This window comes from Artemia sp. Qi Xiang Cuo, chromosome 1 (assembly GCF_049724085.1).
Source record: "Artemia sp. Qi Xiang Cuo chromosome 1, ASM4972408v1, whole genome shotgun sequence".
NCBI lineage: Eukaryota > Metazoa > Arthropoda > Branchiopoda > Anostraca > Artemiidae > Artemia > Artemia sp. Qi Xiang Cuo.
The window spans coordinates 8773851-8796457 of NC_142794.1; the positions used below are offsets into that span (position 1 = coordinate 8773851).

The window sequence follows — 22607 nt, forward strand, 5'->3', positions numbered from 1 at the left end:
ATGAATATAGAAGTTCGTTACGTAAGTTAATTCGTAAGTTACGTGTATTTAAAAAAAATAAGTTTTTTTAAATGAAAGTAAGGAACGATGTTAAAACTTAAAACGAACAGAAATTATTCCGTATATGAAAGAGACTGTCTCCTCCTCAACGCCTCGCTCTTTACGCTAAAGTTTGACTTTCTCACAACTCTTATTTTTTTAAACAATCAAAAACTTTACTCAAAAAACACAAATGTTTTTACTTTTATAACTTTAATAAATCAAATAATTTTAACATTTTGATTACTAAATATCAGTATATGTATATTAAACTGACAATGCACATTCATTTGTATTTTTTGAGTAAAGTGCAAATTATGTTCAAGCTTTGGGAAGGTATAGGGGTTTTGAGCCCAACCCAAGTTAATTTCTGCTCGTTTTGAGTTTGACCCGGTTATTTATTGTAATTTCTGTTCGTTTTGGGTTTCATTTATTTATCGATGTTAATTTGTGGTAGTTTCGAGCTTGGTAGATTATTTTATTTTATTTTTGCTCGTTTTTTGTTTAATGGAGTTCTTTACTTTTCTTTGTTAAACTTATTTTGTGGAAAAAGTTTTTTAATTAATTTCTGTTCGGTTTATATTGACATACTCTTTTCAGAAAAAAGAAAATAACACTTTAAATCTTTTCGTTTTTTAAGACTTCATAGTTTGGCCTGCTATTTGTAGGTTGGAGAAAAATTTTCAGCAATTTTTAACAACATACGCCATTTTAAAAATCTGGACACAAATAGTACTGTTCAGTTTAGTTTCGTTCCTCATCTAATTGACCTGAAATGGAAAACGTGATAACATTGGAAAAAATTTGTTTACTCTCTTTAATTGCTTGGATACACTTAAACTATTTTGAATTTGTTAGATTTTAAGAGCTAAAGCAACCCCGACAATTTAAACATAACACCCTCAGTATTTCTTGAGAAACTGCAGATATGCATTATTGGGAATTAGCATTATCACAGTGCATTTTGATTTAATCTTAAGGCAACATTTAGTTTTTAAACATAATGGTCAAATGGGAGGGTGGGAGTGGAAGGGGGATTAGTTGCCCTCCAATCACTTTTGACTGTTAAAAAGGGCATCAATCCTTTCTATTTTCAATTGAATGAGCCCTTTTCGAAGTTCCCACGACAACTCCTTCGATACGAAGTGCCCTGGCCTAAACAACAACAACAACAAAAAATATCACTAATCACTTTCGACTTCGAAAAAGGCTAATCAGCCTTTTTTGAAGTTTCTACGACTAACACCTTCTCTAAAAACCTTATATACGCCCAGGGCATAACTTAAAACCCTTGCCCTGAGAGTTGTGGGGGAGTCTCCTTCTCAAAAACCTATTTTCTTTCTGGAAATCAATTAGCCTAAGCTATAAAAAATGGCTATCTCAAAATTTTGATTTTTTCCAAATTTTTTCAATTTTTTTTGGGGGGGGGGGCTAGTTGCCCTCCAACCAGCCCTTTTAATTTCTAATCAAATGAGCCACTTTTGGAGTTTCTATGACATCGCCTTCTATAAAAACCTTATATACCCCAGGATATAACTGAAAACCCTTGCCCCGAGGGTTGTTGGGGAGTGTCCCTCCTCAAAAATATATTTTCTATCTGGAAATCAACTACGCTGAACAAAATGACCATATCAAAATTTTTATTGGATGTGTTTGGGGTAATGATGGGCGTGGGGAGGGGCTAGTTCTCCTCCAATCACTTTCGACTATTAAGAAGGGAATAGCCCTTTGAATTTCCAATCGAATGAGCGTGTTTTAAAATTTCTGCGACAATACCTTCTAATAAATCCTAATATGCCCCCAGGGCATAACTTAAACCCCTTACCCTTAGGGTTATGGGGGAGTGTCCTTTTGGGGAGTATCCTCAAAAAAATCCAATTTTCTATCTGGAAATCAACTAGCCTACGCTGAACAAAATGGCTATCTCAAAATTCTGATTGGATGTGTTTGGGTGAATGATGGGCGTGGGGGGCTAGTTGCCCTCCAATCACTTTCAACTATTAAAAAGGGCACTAGCCCTTTGAATTCCCAATCGAATGAGCCTGTTTTGAAGTTTCTACGACAACGTCTTTTATAAAAAACCTTATATGCCCACAGGGCATAACTTAAAACCTTTGCCCCGAGGGTTGTTGGGGAGTATCCTCCTCAAAAACAAATTTTCTATAAGGAAATCAACTACGCTGAACAAAATGGCTATCTCAAAATTTTGATTGGATGTGTTCGGGGGAATAATGGGCGTGAGAGGGGGGGGGTAGTTGCCCTCAAATCCCTTTCGACTTTTATAAAGGGCACTAGCCCTTTGAATTTCACATCAAATGATCATGTTTTGAAGTTTCTAGGACAACGCCTTCTATAAAAACCTTATATCTCCCCAGGGCATAACTTAAAACCCTTGCCCAGAGGGTTGTGGGGGAGTGTCCTCCTCAAAAACATATTTTCTATATGGAAATCATCTACGCAGAACAAAATGGCTATCACAAAATTTTGATTGGATGTGTTTGGGGGAATAATGGGCGTGGGGTGGGGGGCTAGTTGCCCTCCAATCCCTTTTGACTTTTAAAAAGGGCACTAGCCCGTTGAATTTCCAATCGAATGATCCTGTTTTGAAGTTTCTACGAAAACGCCTTCTATTAAAAACCTTATATGCCCCCATGGCATAACTTAAAACCTTTGCCCTGAGGGTTGCAGGGGAGTCTCCTCCTCAAAGACATATTTTCTATCTGGAAATCTACTAGGCTGAACAAAATAGCTATCTCACAATTTTTATTGGATGTATTTGGGGGAATGATGGGTGTGGGGGGGCTAGTTGCCCTCCAATCCCTTTTGACTATTCAAAAGGGCAAACGCCCTTTGAATTTCCAATCGAATGAGCCTGTTTTGAAGTTTCTACGACAACGCCTTATATAAAAACCTTATATGCCCCCAGCGCATAACTTAAAACCCTTGCCCCGATATTTGAGGGGGGGTGTCCTCCTCAGAAAGATATTTTCTATCTGGAAATCAGCTACGCTGACAAAATGCCTATCCCAAAATTTTGATTGGATGTTTTTGGGGGAATGATGGGCGTGGGGGGGGCAGTTGCCCTCCAAACACTTTTGACTATTAAAAAGGGCACTAGCCTTTGAATTTCCAATCGAATGAGCCTGTTTTGACGTTTTTACGACAACACCTTTTATTAAAGCCTTATATGCCTCCAGGGCATAACTTAAAACTCTTGCCCTGAGGGTTGTGGGGGGTGTCCTCCTCAAAAACCTATTTTCTATATGTAAATCAACTACGTTGAACAAAATGGCTATCTCGCAATTTTTATTGGATGTGTTTGGGGGAAAGATGGGCGTGGGGGGGCAAGTTGCTCTCCAGTCCCTTTCGACTATTAAAAAGGGCACTAATTCTTTGAATTTCCAATCAAATGAGCCTTTTTTTAAGTTTCTACGACAACGCCTTCTATAAATACCTTATATGCCCTCAGGGCATAACTTAAAACCCTTGCCCTGCGGGTTGTGGTGGAGTTTCCTCCTCAAAAACACATTTTCTATTTTGATTCGATGTGTGTTGGGGGAATGATGGGGGTAGGGGGGCTAGTTGCCCTCCAATCACTTTCGACTATTAAAAAGGGCACTAGCCCTTTGAATTTCCAATAGAATGAGCCTGCTTTGAAGTTTCTACGACAACGCCTTCAATGAAAACCTTATATGCCCCCAGGGCATAACTTAAAACCCTTGCCCTGAGGGTTGTTGGGGAGTGTCCTCCTCAAAAACATATTTTCTTTCTGGAAATCAACTACGCTGAACAAAATGGCGATCTCACACTTTTGATTGGATGTGTTTGGGGGAATGATAGGAGTGGGGGGGACTAGTTGCCCTCCAATCACAATTGACTATTAAAAAGGGCACTAGCCCCGTGACTTTCTAATCCAATGAGCCTGTTTTGAATTTTCTACGACAACGACTTCTATAAAAACCGTATATGCCCCCAGGGCATAACTTAAAACCCTTGCCCTGAGGGCTGTGGGGAATCGTCCTCCTCAAAAACACCTTTTTTATCTAGAAATCAACTACGCTGAACAAAAAGGCCATCTCAAAATTTCGATTGGATGTGTTTGGGGGAATCATTGCCGTGAGGGGGCGGGGGGGCTAGTTGCCCTCCAATCACTTTCGACTATTAAAAAGTACACTAGCCCTTTGAATTTCCAATAGAATGAGACTGTTTTGTAGTTTTTAAAACAACGCCTTCAATAAAATCCTTATATGCCCCCAGGGCATAACTTAAAACCCTTGCCCTGAGGGTTGTTGGGGAGTTTCCTCCTCAAAAACATATTTTCTATCTGGAAATTAACTACGCTGAACAAAATGGCTATCTCACACTTTTGATTGGATGTGTTTTGGGGAATGATGGGCGTGGGGGGGCTAGTTGCCCTCAAATCACTTTCGACTATTAAAAAGGGTAAACTTTAAAGGGCAACCCGGATAAACTTTACTAACCTATACAATAGTTAAGTGGCCAATAAAATCCCTTTGAATTTCTAATCAAATGAACCTGTTTTAAAGTTTCTACGAAAACAACTTCTATAAAAACCTTATATGCCCCCAGGACATAACTCACAACCCTTGCTCTGAGGATCGTGGAGGAGTGCCCTCCTCAAAAACACATTTTCTATCTGGAAATCAACTACGCTGAACAAAATGGCTATCTCAAAATTTTGATTGGATGTGTTTGGGAGAATGATTGCTGTGAGGGGGAGAGGGGCTAGTTGCCTTCCAATCACTTACGACTATTAAAAAGGGCACTAGAACTCTCGATTTCTAATCAAATGAGCTCCTTTTAAAGTCTCTATGACGACCCCTTCTATATGGAGCGCCCTGCTTTAAGCAAAAAAATAATAAACTGTTCATTGTCAACATTGATCTTATATGCCCTCAGGGCATAACTTAAAAAACTTGCCCCGAGGTTTGTGGAGGAGTGTCCTCCTCAAAAGGATATTTTCTATTTGGAAATAAACTACGCTGAATAAAATGGCTGTCTCAAAATTTTGATTGGACACTTTCTACTCTGCCTTGACGAATTAATTGTCTAAAATATCCCCGCACGATATTGTCATTCTCTTGGGTGACCTTAATGCAAATGTGAGCGACAACCACAACTTATGGCGACAAAAAAATTGGACCAGTTACTCCGGATTCCCTAAATGACAATGGTTTAAGGCTTCTACAACTCTGCAGCGTGCACAACCTTGTGATTACGAATATCATGTTTCAAGAAAGGACATTCACAAATATACATGGTACAGCAACGACGGCCATACCAAAAAAATGATCGACTATATCATCGTGTCACAGAGATGGAGGTCTTCGATCAGTAACTGCAGGAAGTATAGGGCAGCCAAGACTGGCAACACTGACCATCGCCTCGTCATCGCTAACATGCGACTAAGACTCAAAGCCCATCGTTCAGAACCAAGACAAGTCAAGATCGATGTCTCTCGCCTCTTTGATCAGAAGATACGGTCGAAATATACCATTGATGTGTCGAACCGCTTCAACGCACTCCTGCCATTTGAAAGTTGTGAAAACACATGGCTCTCATTCAAAAAGAATGTCCTGGAATCAGCGACAGCAAATGTTGGACTGAAAAAGCGTGCTAATAAAGCGTTGATTCAGTCGGATACGCTTGGCGTCTTAGTGCAGAGACGCAAGGCGAGGGTACTCGGTGACGTGCCAACCTATAGAACCCGTAATGGTGTCCGCAACAAACTGGTACAGCGAGACAAGAAGCTGTTTGTGGAAAGAAAGGCACATGAGCTAGAGGTTGCAGCCAAGAAAGGTGACGTTGGCAGTCTCTATAAGCATCTCCATGATTTAACAGGAGACATAGCCCCCTCAGTTGCATCTGTTGTCTCTGTGGATGGCAAGCCGCTCAGTAACGAAGCTGCCCAGGTCAGTCGATAGAAAGACCACTTTTCGGGCCTCCTCAACGCCGAAGCCGTTGTGCAGACTGACCAAGAACTCATCAGCCTAGCCGCCAACACCCAGGAACTGCTGACAAGTGACACAAAAATGCCTTTCACGTCATCAGAAATCTAAACAGCAGTAAAACATTTGAAGAACAACAAAGCGGCAGGCGTATGTGGAATATCTGCTGAGCTCCTGAAGTATGCCGGACCGGCGATGCCACTTTGGCTCCATATACTGTTTTCTGTGGTTTGGCGCACAGAATGGATCCCGAAGGACTGGAGAACAGGTATAATCCTGCCCTTATGGAAGAAAAAGGGGAGCAAGAGCATCTGTTCGAACTACAGAGGCATATTGCTACTTTTAGAGCCAGGAAAGCTCTTTGCTATGACCCTGCTGGATAGATGCACGAGTATTCTCAGAAGAAAGAGGAGAGTACAGCAGGCGGGGTTTATTCCCGGGTGATCGACTGTCAAACAAATCTTTACAATGCGCCAGTTAATTGAGAAGACGAAGGAATTCAGGAGAAAAGCATATGTAGCCTTTGTGGACTTCAAGGCTGCGTTTGACTCGGTGGATCGCAACTCCCTCTGGCTAATACTTCAAGCAACTGGTCTACCAGAAAAATACTGCAAGTTGTTTGAAAAGCTTTACGAAGAGACCGTAGGTTGCGTCCAAGCCAACGGCAAACGGAGCACGACATTCGGCATCAAAACCAGTGTACGACCAGGGTGTGTCACCGCCCCGGAACTGTTCAATTGCGTGATATACCATGTCAAGACACGAACATCAAATCGCCTGTCCTTTGGTCTGCAGTTTGGAGATCACGTTCTGACGGACGCTGACTTCGCTGATGATCTTGGTCTCGTTGCTGACTCGATCGACTAGTTGACTGATGCTCTGGAAGTCCTGCAGGAAGAGGCAGCAAAAGTGGGGCTGAAACTAAACTGGCTTAAGACGAAGATAATGGCAATTGCGCCCCTAATCTCAGTCTTGCCCCCTGAGAACATAACTGTTTGCGGAGCTCCTGTTGAAGTTGTAAATAACTTCACTTATCTTGGCTCCGTGTTGTCTAATGACGGATCTATAGAGGAAGAGGTGTGCAGCCGAGTTTCAAAAGCCTCGTCTATCGTCGGAAGGCTCAACAATCTCTGTAGAATGCCGCATATATCTAGGTGCAAAAAGATGCGAATTTATAATGCATCCGTAAGCTCGGTCCTCCTCTATGCAGCGGAAACCTGGCCTCTCAAATCAACAATCCTCAGCATGATAGACGTCTGCCAGACAAAACAGCTCCGTCGGATTGAGGGACTTCGATGGGACAATTTCGCAAGCAACGCAAGGTTTCTCGCACTCACCTCTCAAGTGCCATTCTCCGTCCAAATAGCGCACCGTACTCTCAGATGGTTCAGACACCTCCTGCGTATGCCGACGACAACCCCAGCCCGAATAGTCTACGATTTTGACGCTAAAGCTCATGGCTGGTCTCGCCCAAGGGGCAGACCTCAGACAAGGTGGAAGGATAGCCTCAACAAATTCCTTGAGATAGCTAACATTGCTGTCGACGAGGCCCCACTAATAGCAGCAGACCGGTCAGCCTGGAGGAGAAGAGCTGCGACGCTCTCTACACCACCCCCAAAGTGGCAGGAGCCTTAAGTCAAGTAAGTCTACTTCAACATCAGAAGCAGGATATAACACCATCGATTTGAGACAAGGCGGACCAAGATAAGATTTGTAATCTGGTTGTGACTGTGAAGACCTGACTGAAAAAGCAATGATTTTCCCAATATTGGCAAAATATGATGTAAATGCTTCTTGAACAGATGGAATACCCTCAACAATCACATCACCAACTACAAGACTTGGGGGGATAGACGGACCCGGAGAAGAACGTTTGAGGACGGAATTGATCACTTGCCAATTTTTTTCGAATATCTTTCCCACAATCCGAGAATTTTTTGGAATAATAAAGGAATTTAGCCTTCCGGCATAAGGAATTGAAAACATTCCTGTAGAGTTTGAATCGCTGAAGACGTTCAGCATTCAAAGATTGCTTTGCTGACTTAAAAGCTTTCCAAAGATTATTTTGTCTTCTCCAACTCTTTAGAAGACCAGGGGTCATCCATGGGTTAAGAGGAATAGATCTTTTTGACCTTGAAGTAGAGGGGGACAGAGCACATACGTCAAAAATAGACTCCTTCACTGACTCATAAAATGAATCAAACCTTGAACAAAAATCATTATCCTCACCAAAAATATTCCATGTCTTCGCAGCTAAATGGGATCTAATGCGGATCAATTCATTCAAACTAAACCTAAAAGAAGCTGAAGCAGATGCTGAAGTGTCCCTATTCAATGTTTTTTCAAGGATAAAACTGGAAAATACAAGAAAATGGTCTGAAATATCACTCACTACAACAGAATTTTGAACCAAATTAAGAGACGAAAAAATGTTATCAATTAAAAACGCTGATGTATCAATTACACGTGTTGGAACACAGGTTGTTGGTAGAAACCCAGCAGTCAGCATATCTGAGAGAAAATTCACCGTAGTAGAGGAAGCCTTGTCAATTAGATTTAAGTTAAAGTCTCCCATTATTGCAAGTTCATATGGACATTTGCCTATTAAATCCAAGATCTCATCAAGGACCTGAAGAAAAGAAGGGACGGATCCACTGGGAGATCTATAAACATTACCAATTATCAAAACCTTATTTTTAATTTAATTTCAATAAACTGGGATTCAAAAACCCCTTCGTCATTCCTTGACAGATCGCTTTGAATAATATAGGGGAAAATATCAGAAAAATACAGTCCACCCTTTGCCATCCTTCTGCGACCGGGTATATCTAAAAGCATTTCATTGCTAGAATTAAGAAAAGTCTCACATAATCCGATAACATCGGGTTGCCCGTCAAAACTATCTACCTCAACTGATCAATCGATGAGCATAGACCCTGAGTATTGAGTTGAATGACCGAAAAACGATCATCTCGTCTAGTAGCCCACTTTAAATCAGAAACGTACTTACTATTATTTGATTGGGAAGCATTTAGGGAATTTCTTTTAATTTGACCAATAGAATTATTAATAATACTCAAAACATCTAAGGGGTTTCTTTGTAATTGAAGTAAACACCCATCAAGGGAGTAAAAATCCCTGAGCCTGAGTTAGAAAAATTCATATAGCTTAAGGAGACTAAGTATCAAACCTGTACCGCAACACGCACAAAATAAAATAAATAAAAAATAACTAAGAGGCAATAAATAAAAACAAAAAATAAAAATAAATAAATAAATAAAATCAAACAATCATACCAATACTGCAATACTGCAAGATACTTAACATATCTAAAAAAAAAAACCAAAAAACAACTTATTTTTAAACACACTTGGCTAGAGTATGAAAAAAAATAATAAAACATAAATAATCAACTTTTTCTAAGACACTCAAGGCTGTCAACAAGTGAGCGGATTCGTGTTGGGTGGCTATCACCCTGCTCACGTTTGTAAAAACGGCCACGATCAGACCACACGTTTCTTACACCATGTCTGTCTCTGGCGCCTTCAAAAATTTATTTTTTCATTTTTGTAAAATGTTCCGTGACAAATACGCCTGATTTCGCCAGCTTTTATTTCGCTCTGAAAACAGTTTACGCCGTATCTTTAGTTGCAAATTTCACAATAACTGGCGCAACAGTCGTAGGTGTCTGGATATTCCGGGCAGCATTCAAAAGTCTAAAATGGTTTACAAACAACAACTGTTCTTTCTGGACATTTACACCCATTTTCTTCACTGTATCAAGAACAGTAGTACCCAGTACGTTTCTTACTGTCCAATAGTGTGGATGTCAACCTTTCCTTCACTGTTAAAACCACTTTCTAAGGTTTACAATAAAGCTAGACACCACATTCAGGAAACTAGTCGTTTATTAGTAATCGTGCATAGTTGGTTTACAATAAAGCTAGACACCACATTCAGGAAACTAATCGTTCATTAGTAATCGTGCATAGTTGGTTTACAATAAAGCTAGACACCACATTCAGGAAACTAATCATTCATTAGTAATCGTGCATAGTTGGTTTACAATAAAGCTAGACACCACATTCAGGAAACTAATCGTTCATTACTAATCGTGCATAGTTGGTTTACAATAAAGTTAGGAAACTAATCGTTCATTAGTTTCCCAGCGCTATAGTAACGGAACTACAGCGAATGATAAATTAATTATCTACTGATGTTTCTAGGACCATACTTGCACAACTTACAGCCCTTTTCCTAGGGACTATTGAGGGTCGCGTCATCACCAAAAGCATAGTTAATAGACCTTATTCAGCAAATACATTTGTAATTGGGTACTATAAAACATCGAGTCAATTAACGTTTCTATTGTAAAGAGTGAAAGCATAAAACATTGTTTCGTGAAGTTGAAATTTTCTAATTAAACTAAGTAAAATAAATACCTGGTCTATTGTACTATAAATTTTATTGAGAAATGAAGACTATTGATTTTTATGAATAAGAAAGAACCGATTGATAAAATTGAACAGTACGTATTCAAATCTACATAACTACCGCGAGATATCGAAAGAAAAAAGCCCTCAAGCCCTCAATTTTCTGTTCAATCTCATTTCCTCCTTTTCAAATGCACTTAACTTATTTTTAGACATTAGCTTTTCATGTTCAAGCAATTTAATATTAGTTCTTAACTTATCTTGAGTGTTTTATGATATCCAATATCTTCTTTCATTTTTCTGAGATTTTCGCTCATTTTTTTTTAGATCCCATCAAACCATGCAAAATCGAAGGAAAATGCACGCAAGATCCTACAAAAAAGAAACGAAAATTGTGCCGACTGCCGGTTTAGGAAAATCCAAGCAGTTTGTCTTCTCTAAGGTAAGCTGATGCTACCCTTACTTTTTAATTGTATAATTAAGCAATTATTGTGTATTGTGTACTCTTTTGAAGCGTCAGATGAATCGTTTTAGGCTCCTCCGGGGAAGAAACTGCCACTGACTTGTATAGCAAGATACATGGACGAGGACCCCAGTTGCAGTGAAAGTTAAGAAGTAAATGAAGCAGTCAGAAAAAAGACAAACCTACCGTTCACCTTATGGTCTTGGCAAGAACGAATACAACTGCAATAATAAAAAATATAATTTGAATAGCACGTGAATACGAGACAGTTTTAGCATTGAAAGTGACCAAGATCTCAATCATCATTGATGAATCGACAGACAGAACAAAATTTCTTGTAATAATTGTTTCCTATTATTCTCTGGAAGAGCAAAAACTAGTCGAGCAGAATTATTTAAGCATCAGTTGTTTCTGATGCAACACGTAAAGGGTTGGAGAACTTAATTGCAGATGAATTCTATAAAAAAGAAAAAAAAATACCATTGGCAAACATTGTTGCCTTTGTTGTGATGTGTTGTTCTATGGTATTTAGGGGTTGTAGTTGTAGATTCCTTTATTCTCCCTTTATAGGGGAGATAAACTCTGGCCCTAAGGTAATTTAACTTTGGTAGCGTGCCTTAGGCTATGACCGAACTAATGAGGCGTACCGACTGGGTATGTTCGAGAGGCTAAAACTAGATCGTAGAGAGGTTGTCTAAAATACAATACTTTTATTCATTTACCATATAATATAATCGGATATATTCCGTCTACTGGGACTGGCTGTCCCCATTAGACCACAAGTTTCAAATACAACAATAATATATAGATAGATGCTTAGACACTTACAATGTTAAAACAAAGTCCCAAGGTTTTTCTAAAAACAATTGACCAGAGGTCAGTACGGCATAAAGTTAGTATAAGAACTTTCCTTCCGATAAAATGTATCTTTTATACATTTTTATCAACCACACCTTCCCACGTAATCGCTAGGAAGTGGTAATTTCTCAATTTCCCGTTAAACAGAACTTAGCAGGATATGTTCCTTATCTTAATAAAAAGTGGTATTTCAAAACTTCATATTTGCGTCTTATATATTTTTACTAAATTAATAATTAACTAAATTAGAAAGCTTTACCACAATACTCCCCATTTAAAGAAAAATTGTCCCAACTCTCAATATTTTACTTTTAAAACAACTTAATTTCGTTTACAGCTATTATGCTGCCATCTTTGGGTCATTATGTGCATCTACCCTCAATGGGTTTCCTTAGGGTTATGTTTCTGGTCCAATATTGGCCATGTTTTTTTTTTTTTTTTTTTTTTTTTTTTTTTTTTTTTTTTTTTTTCGAAGGATTTCAATTTGAAATTCATCCTTGTTTCTTTTTTTCTCTGTCTCTAGGACTGACAATTACTCTTTTACCCTCTTCATATGCATCTTCTGTTTTACTTGACTCCAAGCGGCTTATACACAATATTAGTGGTTTTGCTTGAATTAGATTTATATTACAAAAGTTTTATGAATTTTTTGAGTTTAAATTTAATTCACATTAATAATTTAATTTATCTGTGTGATGTGGTTGATATACCGTTTATTTTTTATTTTTTAGAAATGCCTTGGGTAAATTACATATAACATTATTGATTTTTTAAATTTTTACATATTTTTTTTTCTTTCAGCACAAAGCATTTTCACTTATTTCAATAACATAAGCCATTTGGCTATGAAGTACATTTTCTAGGCCTAAATTAAGTTCTGTTTTTGTCTCACTTTCTGACGAACTTGTAGTAAAGTCTGTATTACCGCTATAGTTTCCAAAATATCAGTTGATTGAGTATGCGATGATAGTATCAGGATATATTTGAAGTGTCTTCAAAGTTTGTTACTTTCCAAAAATGCCTCAAAGAAATGATTGAGAAATGGATCCAAAAAGATGTTATGAAAAATTTGATTTCCAAAAAAAAATTAGCTAAGGCTGTATCTAAAATAAATATTCACATTAATATGCATATAAAGCATAACATTTTATACATATAGTAGAAAGAAAAACTCAATTTTGTACAGTTTAATTCTTTTCATTACTTTTTGCTCTTTTAATTACTCAAAAAATAATATCTCGCTTAAATCGAAATGTTATGTTTCTTGCTGGATCATTCTTTTAAAAATAAAAATATTAATACTTTGACTCGAGGTCAAACATTTACATATAACATTACATCACTAGTTAAAATTTAAAGTAAATTCAAACAGCGTATACATAAATAAGCATTGTGTAATAAGTTACACAATTATGTTAAGTAACAAATATACTTTAAAGCATCAAGCATTATTTTTTTTTTAAACATCGATTTTTCGCAAAGCAACTTAAAAAGTGGTATAACTCTTCTTTTTTTTCCGTAAACACTCGAATTGCGAATTTATTTACATTAGTAACAAGTATTATTGCTGACACAGTAATAAAATATCTTCAATATCAATCATAGATTTCTTTTTTACTTTCATATTCATGAAATCATAGTGCCAATCGAATTGTCTGCGATTGTAGATAAGTTTTTTTTTTTAATAATTAGTTTCTTTGCGATAGATTATGGTTCTTGCAGACAGAATTAATCCCATGATCACGATAGCAGTTATGAAATATCCCCAAGTTGAGGCTAATAAGCCTTTATAATAAGTGGTTCTTTCTATTTCCATCTAGGTAAGTCTTTTTTCCGGGGAGCGATTTATTGTTCATTTCTTAGTAACCCAAGTTTGCAAGTGTAATTACAGTTCTATGCGCTATGATGCGCAACACACTACGTCTATGCGCTACGCGCTACGTGTGCTCAAGGGTTGTCAAAACCCTGAGACAAGTTTTTTTTGCATAATACTAGGTTTAACAGTAGTCATTCACATATGCAAGGTTTATCCTTTTCTAAAAAAAGAATATATATCTTTTTTTTTCAAAATTATATTCAACAATAGCTAAATTTGTAGCTTGCGAATCAGTTTGAAAAAGCTTGAGATGCAATTTTCTGACTTTTTACCTTCTTGTTGTGCCCTCACCTCAGTAATATCTATTTGGTGCTTGATCACCATAAAAAGCGTCTGGTAGGTTCAACAGCAGTTTTCCTTGTGATTCAGTTCAATCTAATAGGTTTATTAAGAACACGAAACACAACAATATATTATGTATATCTGCACTCTTTATTTGTAGCTACAATCTTCCCATAGCCTCTTCCCTTTAGTAAAAAGGTGGTTCTTTTCCAAGGAATATATCTTTATCTCCATATTTCTTTTTTTTTCACGTACGGTAGTTTTTTTTTAAGACATATAAGCGAACATAACTGTTTTCGCTTTAACTTCCCAACTTTAAGTGGTCTTGCCTTAAATTTCGACTTGAACTTGTGTCCTTTTGTCGCCCAATTTCTTTTACTTCACTTCTGTCTGGCTATATTTTCAACTTGAACCCTTTTTTTTCTTTTTTTTTATTATTTACTTCGATTAAGCCTAAGGGTTTTTTCAAGTATTTTCCCGATTTTTCAGTAAAATATGTCTTTTTTTTTAAAGCCTATATTTATATATTCCGTGTTCTTTTTCAATAACCTTAACAAGTTTTTATGCTGATTGCCCTTTATGATCAAATTCATTATCTCCATATTTTTAAGAGGGGGGGGGGTTCTAATTTTTGCAACCTGTATTTTTTCCCAGCTGATTTTAGAAAATTTTTAAATAAGGTTTGCCCCGCATTTGCTAGTTCTCATTTATTCATAAAAATGTACGTTTTTACGATATCCTGATTCCCACAAAATTGTGTGGTTTTCATCGCAGACACATATTCCTTGTCTGTGGTATATTGATACGCTTGAATCTGGGAGAATTACAAGAATGAATTTCTGTTTAGTGTTCATTAATGCGAGTTTTCTTTTGTTGTGTAAAGCTATATTTTATTTTCAAAGAAAAAGTGGATACTGTTTAGTTTGTGTTAGAGTTCAACGGATTGGGATTTGGGTGTTTGGGTTGGCACAGGTGAAAACCAATTGTTTAAACTAGGATTCTCCTGTGCCAGTTCGTTTTCTCAGATCCAAAACATCGCTAGAGTTAAAATTATTACCTTGAACTATGAACTGTGGTTTGCTTGTGACGATGAGGTTTATTTTTGGCTTATTTTAATGGATTTTTCTGGTTGGGTGTTACCTCCTGGTAAGTTTTTAGGTTATTATTTATTTTTATATCGCTTTTTGTTTCCTTTACCTAGCACTCTTTTTCCTTTCTAAGCTTATTCTAAGTTTGGCTTAAACCTTTATAGTGCGTCTTTAAAATTTCTTTTTTTTCTTTTTACCATTTGTAGCTAATAAAAAAAATATTCTCTTAGACTCGAACTAATTATAATAAGATTACAGCCAGCGTGTACATGTCGCGACTTAATGTAAACTCTTGCTGCCTTTCCCACTATAATTATTTTTAAATTTCTCCAAAACAAAATTTTTTTCCAAATTTGACTGAAGGTGTCACCTCAAAGAGTCAAAGGTCAGTAGATGCATTGCATGTACTTAACAACGAGAGACCAGCAGTGATTTAGCTCACTCCAAATTTGCTCGCTTCCAATAAGCCTATTTCAGTAAACTACCCTTCTTCGTTTTTTTTTTTTTTTTTTTTTTTTTTTTTTTTTTAATTATCCCCCCCAGAAATAAATTTTTTCAATATACATATCAAAAGAATCGCCTTTTAATGCTGATTCTAAATATATAAAATTTAATTAGGTTCACTACACTCTTATAAAAGTTACGTGGCCTTACTTATTTCCCTTTATTTTTTTTTTTGAAGTGAAGCCTAATTCGTTTTGACAAGTCTTGGCATTTCACCACTCGTGAAGTCTTATCTCATATCGGAAACCAAATTTTTGCGGGATCCTATGATGTCACTTCAGATCCGAGCTAGTAATTTAGCGATAGAATATGACGGTCATAATTTTTACTGGCGATATATATTTGAAGGACAACTTGATGTTATTTATATACCGATTAAAAAAATTTTTTTTTACTCGTTTTATTTTTATTTACTATTTTTTTCCCGTAATATAATTTTTATTTAGTTTCTGGATACAATCTACTTATAGGGTAATTTGAATATAAGGGACAATTGGCTTCACTCTATTTGATTTCTACTATCAGACCGTGTTTTATCTGACATACACTCTATATGATATTCGACTAAACTTTACTGATTTATAATCAGACTAGACTTGAGGATGAATCGTCATTGAGTAACCGTAAGAGCGGACCAGAATTATCAATATCAGCTATCCCAAAAGGATGCATTGCCTTCTCTGTTTGTACTAATGTGGGCTTATATTTTTTGTAAACAAGCATGAACACTGGCTTGTTTTACATCTAGATGGCTCAAAAGCAGCCATGGCTTAAAATTCAAATTAGAACTTTCTTCAAACGCATTTTGTGCGGCTAATTCAGAATTTGAACTTTTTCTAACACCATTATTCAGATGAAGGTCCTCAGTGTAAGTAAAGGAGACCCTTTTAAGACCTATCCCCATGCCTCCATTTTCTGTGATTAACAGTTTCTTTCACCGAATTTTTCGCCTTATGCAGAGTTCCCATCAGAGCTGGGTAACAACTCTTTTTTTTTGCTTCCTTCGGCGACTTTTGCTAAGCTTCCACATTTGCTTTCTTACTTATAACGTTACTTTTCTCATTTTTTTTTCATCCCTTTCCTCAAGTACTTATAATTATATATATTTATATATCTTTTTCTTCCCTTTGCTTGTGAAACTACATAACTAACCTAGTATTTGTTAGCTTTAACAAAGGTAATTCTATTGCTTATTAAGTCGTAAGATGCCATATTTTCGAAGCATCTCTACTCCTAAAACACTCGCAAATGGCAGCTTCTAACCTATGATTGTTCAGACCACAATTTATGTGCTTCCTTTTCTAAATTGTAGCGGTGTTATATTTGAATAATAATTCTACCCTCTACCTGTAGTAAGGTTGACTTAGAACTCTATTTGCTACTATTATGTCTAAAATTCTTCTATTTCTACCAGCGTTTCATCAGTCCAGCTAGATTTTTTTATTTTTTTTTATTTACGTATTATTTTTTATTTTGTTCTTTCAATTCGCAGTACAAATACTTTATTATTTAGTTATATACGGCACTACTATATTGCAGTTATTACTAACACTAATAAAACTACTAACAATACACATACTTCTACTTGATAAATACTGAATACTATTTTCTTTCATTTTACAATTCTTGATTGAGCCTTTTCTCCATTTTTTCTATTGTACCCAACTCTTTGAGGGGATACAAATCTATTTCTAAAACCCAAAGTTCGAGCAAAGCTGCTCGAAGTTTTGCTAATTCGAGCGCCGCTAAAAGAAAAATACATTTACTTTCCCCCTCTAATACGGTCATTTCGATTTTTTTTTGTATTTTGCAACCTTATTTAGTCTCCCCGACCCAGTTTTTCCAACGACCACCAGTTGTTGTGATGTGTTTGAGGGGCTAAAAGTATATCGTAGAGAGACTGTCTAAAATACAATACTTTTATTCATTTAACATATAATATAATCGGATATATTCTGTCTACTGGGACTGGCTGTCCCAAGTAGACCAAAAGTCTCAGAAACAACAATAATATATAGATAGATGTTTAGACACTTACAATGTTAAAACAAAGTCCCAAGGTATTTCTAAAAACAACGGACCAGAGGTCAGTCCGGCATAAAGTTAGTATAAGATTTTTTCTTCCGATAAAATGTATCTTTTATACATTTTTATCAACCACACCTTCCCACGTAATCGCTAGGAAGTGGTAATTTCTCAATTTCCCGTTAAACAGAACTTAGCAGGATATGTTCCTTATCTTAATAAAAAGTGGTATTTCAAAACTTCATATTTGCGTCTTCTATATTTTTACTAAATTAATAATTAACTAAATTAGAAACCTTTACCACACCTTTGCTTCGCGAACAATGCGAGTATCATGCTAGGATCCAAAAATGGCTTGGTATTTTCTTTGAAGGATGACCTTATAGGGCTTGCAACTGTCGGTTGTCTGTCGGTTGTCAACTGTCACCCTAGCAAAACAAGGTGGCTGTCGATGGAGAGTGTGGCTTTATGTCTTCTAGAGCAATATAGAACAGCTAACCTTTATTTTCAATCTTATCTTGCAGACAATATACCATCCGCTAATATTCTTTACAAGGCACTTATATGCGATGATTTTAAGCTACATTGTGTGTTCCGTGGTTACATTCTAACAGTGGAGAAACGATTTAATGTAGAGTTTCAGAGTCAAAAGGTAAAAGTTCATTTACTTCTTAATAAGGGAAAAGCTGCTTGAAGGAAACTAATTTCAAATTTCATCAAAGCAGATGTTTTGGCTCGCACTAGCCCATTTACTATAGGTGTTATAAAGCCTGATAATGTGCAAAAGTTCAGACATGTATTTTGGAGCAAAATTATCAATAAGATGGGAGAAAATCTTGAAACCAAATATCGGAGAATGTGCTGTTCAAATTGGTCACTTTCTATTAGAAGATATGTTTGCAAATTAAATCCAGAATCAATGCCTGTGATCATCTTCTGAATCAGCCCAAAGTTTTAATACAACAATTGTCATTTCTGGTGCGATTCCCTTTATTGCTTTTGATGTACAGCAGATTTTTTGCAACTCTAAATTTTAAAGAAGATTTGTGCAACACCGAGTGTAAAACGTTTCCGCAAGAAAAAACACCAAGCTAAAACTCACGCGGTTGTTTTTTGTTAATGACTCTTTTCTAGCTTTTCTTTATTCTATTTGACCTTTGAGTTTTCCATATTCGTTACTAATAGTATCCAGTGTTTCCTTTAGCTTTGCTTCAACTGTTTTCTGAAGGTTCAGGTTATTAATCAATTTCTTTTCCTTTTCTCTTTCTTCTATTTATTGCTTCGAGAGCTCCTTTTGAACTTCCAGTTGTTCTTTTAGTTGTTCAAGTTCACTGAAAATAAAATGTTTTGAGTTCTTTTCTTGTTTAAAAGAAACGTAAATGTACTGCATTATTTGTAAAAAAAAGGAGACATTTTGAAAATCTAATAGCATTACACATTAAAAAATATTTCTAGCTTCATTAGCTCTTTCCATTGATCTTGATTATTATATTGATTTTATTTTATGTTTAGTTTAATGTTTTTATGAGGTTATCCCATACTTTCTAAAATATTTATAATTTTTATTTAACTCAAATTATAATCATACCGTTTAATAGGGTTTGAAAGGAAGGGGAATTGCACCATTCTTATTTAAAATTAAATAAAAAAAAGCATTTTTTTTAACTGAAAGTAAGGAGTGACATTAAAACTTAAAACGAACAGAAATTATTGCATATATGAAAGGGGCTGTCCCCTCCTCCACGCCCCACTCTTCCCCAACGCCAACACCCCGCTCGGCCCCACGTCCAGGAGCATTTCTCAACGGAAAAAAAATACGAAAAAATGTTCTTTTAAAAAATAACACACATAGAAATACAACAACTTAACCAATACAATACAACACCCAAAAAGGAAAAAAATATAGGCCTATAAATAAAAAAGTAGGAAACAAACTCATATATTAAACAAAACTTCCAGCACTTGCTTATTTAAATAAACAAAAGCGAATGTCTATATTGATACCATGCGTAATCACTTTTGTTTATTGTGTTAAATACGCCATTGCTGGAGTTTTCTTCAATATATGAGTTTGTTTCCTTCTTATTTATTTATATTATTTTATTTTATTTGTTTATACTTTTATGTGTGTTATTTTTTAAAAGAGCAGTTTTTCGTTTTTTTTTCGTTGAGAAAGGCTCCCAGACGTGAGGCCGAAATATTCGGAGTGTTTTTTAATTAAGTGTTTATTCGTTGTTATTTATATGAATAGAGTTATAATCGATCAGAAGGCTATGTAGAGATAAAACAAGTAGCCCTATAATCAGTCAGGCCAGAGATGAACAGAAAATACCATTACCAAACAAATGACACACAAAAAAACTAATTTCAATTTGACTAATTTGTCAAGTCAATTTTAAATATCAGATATTACAATGTATGACAAAAGAAACAAAAAAAGAACAAATATTAAAATGCATAAATAAAGTCAATTTTGAAGCAAGGCGTAAACTACCAAAATTGTAAATGAGCAAGAAGGCAAATCTATTTGTCAAAATGTCAAAAACCTTTTGATTTTGACATTTTGACATTGTAAATATGTCAAAAACCTTCAAAGAATTAAAGGTTAGAGATAAGTCACGATTTGAAAGAAGTAAAGTTGCAATATCGTTATTGAGAAAATAACAAGCAGTAAATGCAAAGACCAAAACTCTTCTATCGAAGGGAGTTTGAAAGAACTTAATAATGCTGAAAATCGTAAACCGTTCAATTTCTAAGGGAAAAGTATTATCTAATATAGCAATCAACTGAGATAAGTAGAGTAGATCATTAACGAAGATACTATGATAGATGATTACCTTGATGGTGAAGTATCCCGTGAGTAAGAGATAAGGGGTCACCCACTATACAAAATTACCAAGTTATGGAAAGGGGGTAAGCCATCATTTAAAAGTTATGCAAGGAGTCGAATTAATTCAAAGAAAAGTTAACCATAACCAATACCCATGAAAACAAATCCATAATCACAACATAGAGTATGACAAAGCTTGCTTTTGATTTTTTTTATGCATTTCAAGGTTAAAAAATTAGAAGAAAATTGTGAAAAAATTTTCTAATGGGTGTTTCATAAACTATCTTCAGTGTCAAAGAAAAATTTCAGGGGAAAAAAATTAGGAAATTAATACTACATAAAGTACAGATGGATATGAGAGAACTATAGAGAACAAATTTAAGAACAATAATATGCCTATGATTCAATTTCTATCATTAAATGACTGTTGAACAAAGGCGACTAAAATCTGTAAACAATGAAAGGAAATTTTCTACATTTTTGCTTGATTTAAGTAACAAAAAGATGATACTGCCTTTCCATCCTATAAAAAACATGAAATTACGTCAAATAAGAAATGTTATCCAGATAAAGTGAAAGATGGGCATTATTTATGAATTACCGTATTATCATTTTTTTTTTCATCGGTATGCATCATATGGAAGAGGTCTTAGAAACTTCAGAAAGGGTTCATTGAATTAATATTGACAGTTCTAGAACCCTTTTTAAGAGTCAAAAGTCGTTGGAGGGCAACCATTCCTCCTTCCCTGTTCTATTTAGATGCCCATCTCAACATGGGCGCCCATAAGCTGAATTCCAGGGGGGGGCAAACCTTTTCTAATTGGCACTTTTAATACTATATAATAGAAATCTCGCAACAAAAATATAAAAATAAGCCAACATCATTCAGCCAGGGGGGGCGGGAGCCCCCCCCTGCCCCCCCATATGGGCGCCCATGCATCTCAACATTGTTGAAAAACTTTAGATTGCAATTTTTTTCAAAATAGTCGAAATGTTCATATAATTATGCCCGCAGGTATGACATGACCCCCAACAATAGTTCCAGGGACGTGGTTTGGGTACTGTTCTATTAGCTGTAAGACAGACGAGATATTGTTGGCGAAGATCATAAAAGAAACTAAACAAACAGGTTCTTTCAACGGAGAATTTCTATGCCGAGGATTGCAAACAGTGGTTTCTCAGTGCGTTTACAATATTTAAACTTTATTTTTTGGGGGTTTAGAGGGAAGAAAGGTACCTGGGTTAGGTTAGGTTACGTTACTTTACGTTTTTAATATATGCTATTCTTTACCCCCACCCACCAAATGTGCAAATATATAGCAGAAATTTGTTTCTAAACTATTATATTTTCATTATATTTTGTTTTATTTCATCAGCATTAACCAAACTTCACTTCTCGCGTGTCTTACAGCTAATGGAACAGTACCCATGGTTTGTATATTATGCAAATTTCTAATGAGTATACAAATTTCTAATGGTATAATATATATATATATATATATATATATATATATATATATATATATATATATATATATATATATATATATATATATATATATATATATATATATATATATATATATATATATATATATATATATATATATATATATATATATATATATACATACACTACTACTACTACTACTACTACTACTATATATATATATATATATATATATATATATATATATATATATATATATACTAATAGTACTACTCCTGCTACTACTACTACTACTACTACTACTATTACTACTACTACTGCTACTACTTCTACTACTACTACTACCACTACTACTACTACTACTACTACTACTACTGCTACTACAACAACTGCTAGTACTACCACTAGACGTCATTGGCGGCACACCCAGAGGGCGGCAAAAAAAGATAAAGATTAAATCACAACATAAAAATTTCTGAAAAAAGAACTAATTAAAAAGTCAAGTGTTATGTCAATCAGAGTTACACGCTTTTAATTGCCCCTGGCATTTCTCTCCTGTTTTGTTTTGAGGGCTCAATTGTGTACCGAGATGATCGAACGATCTAATGGATATGGGTGAGGTTCTGTTGCCCAGATAGGTTGGTGTTCGTTGATGAGGGAGTGATATTCCTCGCTTATATAACAGAGAGCCTTGGGCTAAAAATCAAACTGTAATTAAAGAGTAATCCTTGTCAATAGAACCCGAAATTATAAAAAAAATGTTTTAATTACAACAGATGCAACAACAAAA

General features: G+C 35.7%; 2 protein-coding genes across 2 annotated transcripts; both read left to right on the forward strand.

Annotated features, from left to right (window-relative positions):
- The first annotated feature begins 5348 nt into the window (after positions 1-5348).
- Positions 5349-5984, forward strand: LOC148955986 (uncharacterized). Its single transcript, XM_089088792.1, has one exon. The coding sequence runs from the start codon at positions 5349-5351 to the stop codon at positions 5982-5984; it is 636 nt and encodes a 211-aa protein (XP_088944918.1).
- Positions 5985-6476: 492 nt separating this feature from the next.
- On the forward strand, positions 6477-6875 carry LOC148955987 (uncharacterized). The gene has a single exon (XM_089088802.1). It carries the CDS (start codon positions 6477-6479, stop codon positions 6873-6875), a length of 399 nt encoding a protein of 132 aa, XP_088944928.1.
- The last annotated feature ends 15732 nt before the right edge of the window (positions 6876-22607 follow it).

Bases quoted from the DNA above. Each gene is read 5' to 3' on its own strand.
- LOC148955986 (XM_089088792.1), top strand. From the start codon at position 5,349: ATGATCGACTATATCATCGTGTCACAGAGATGGAGGTCTTCGATCAGT.
- LOC148955987 (XM_089088802.1), top strand. From the start codon at position 6,477: ATGCGCCAGTTAATTGAGAAGACGAAGGAATTCAGGAGAAAAGCATAT.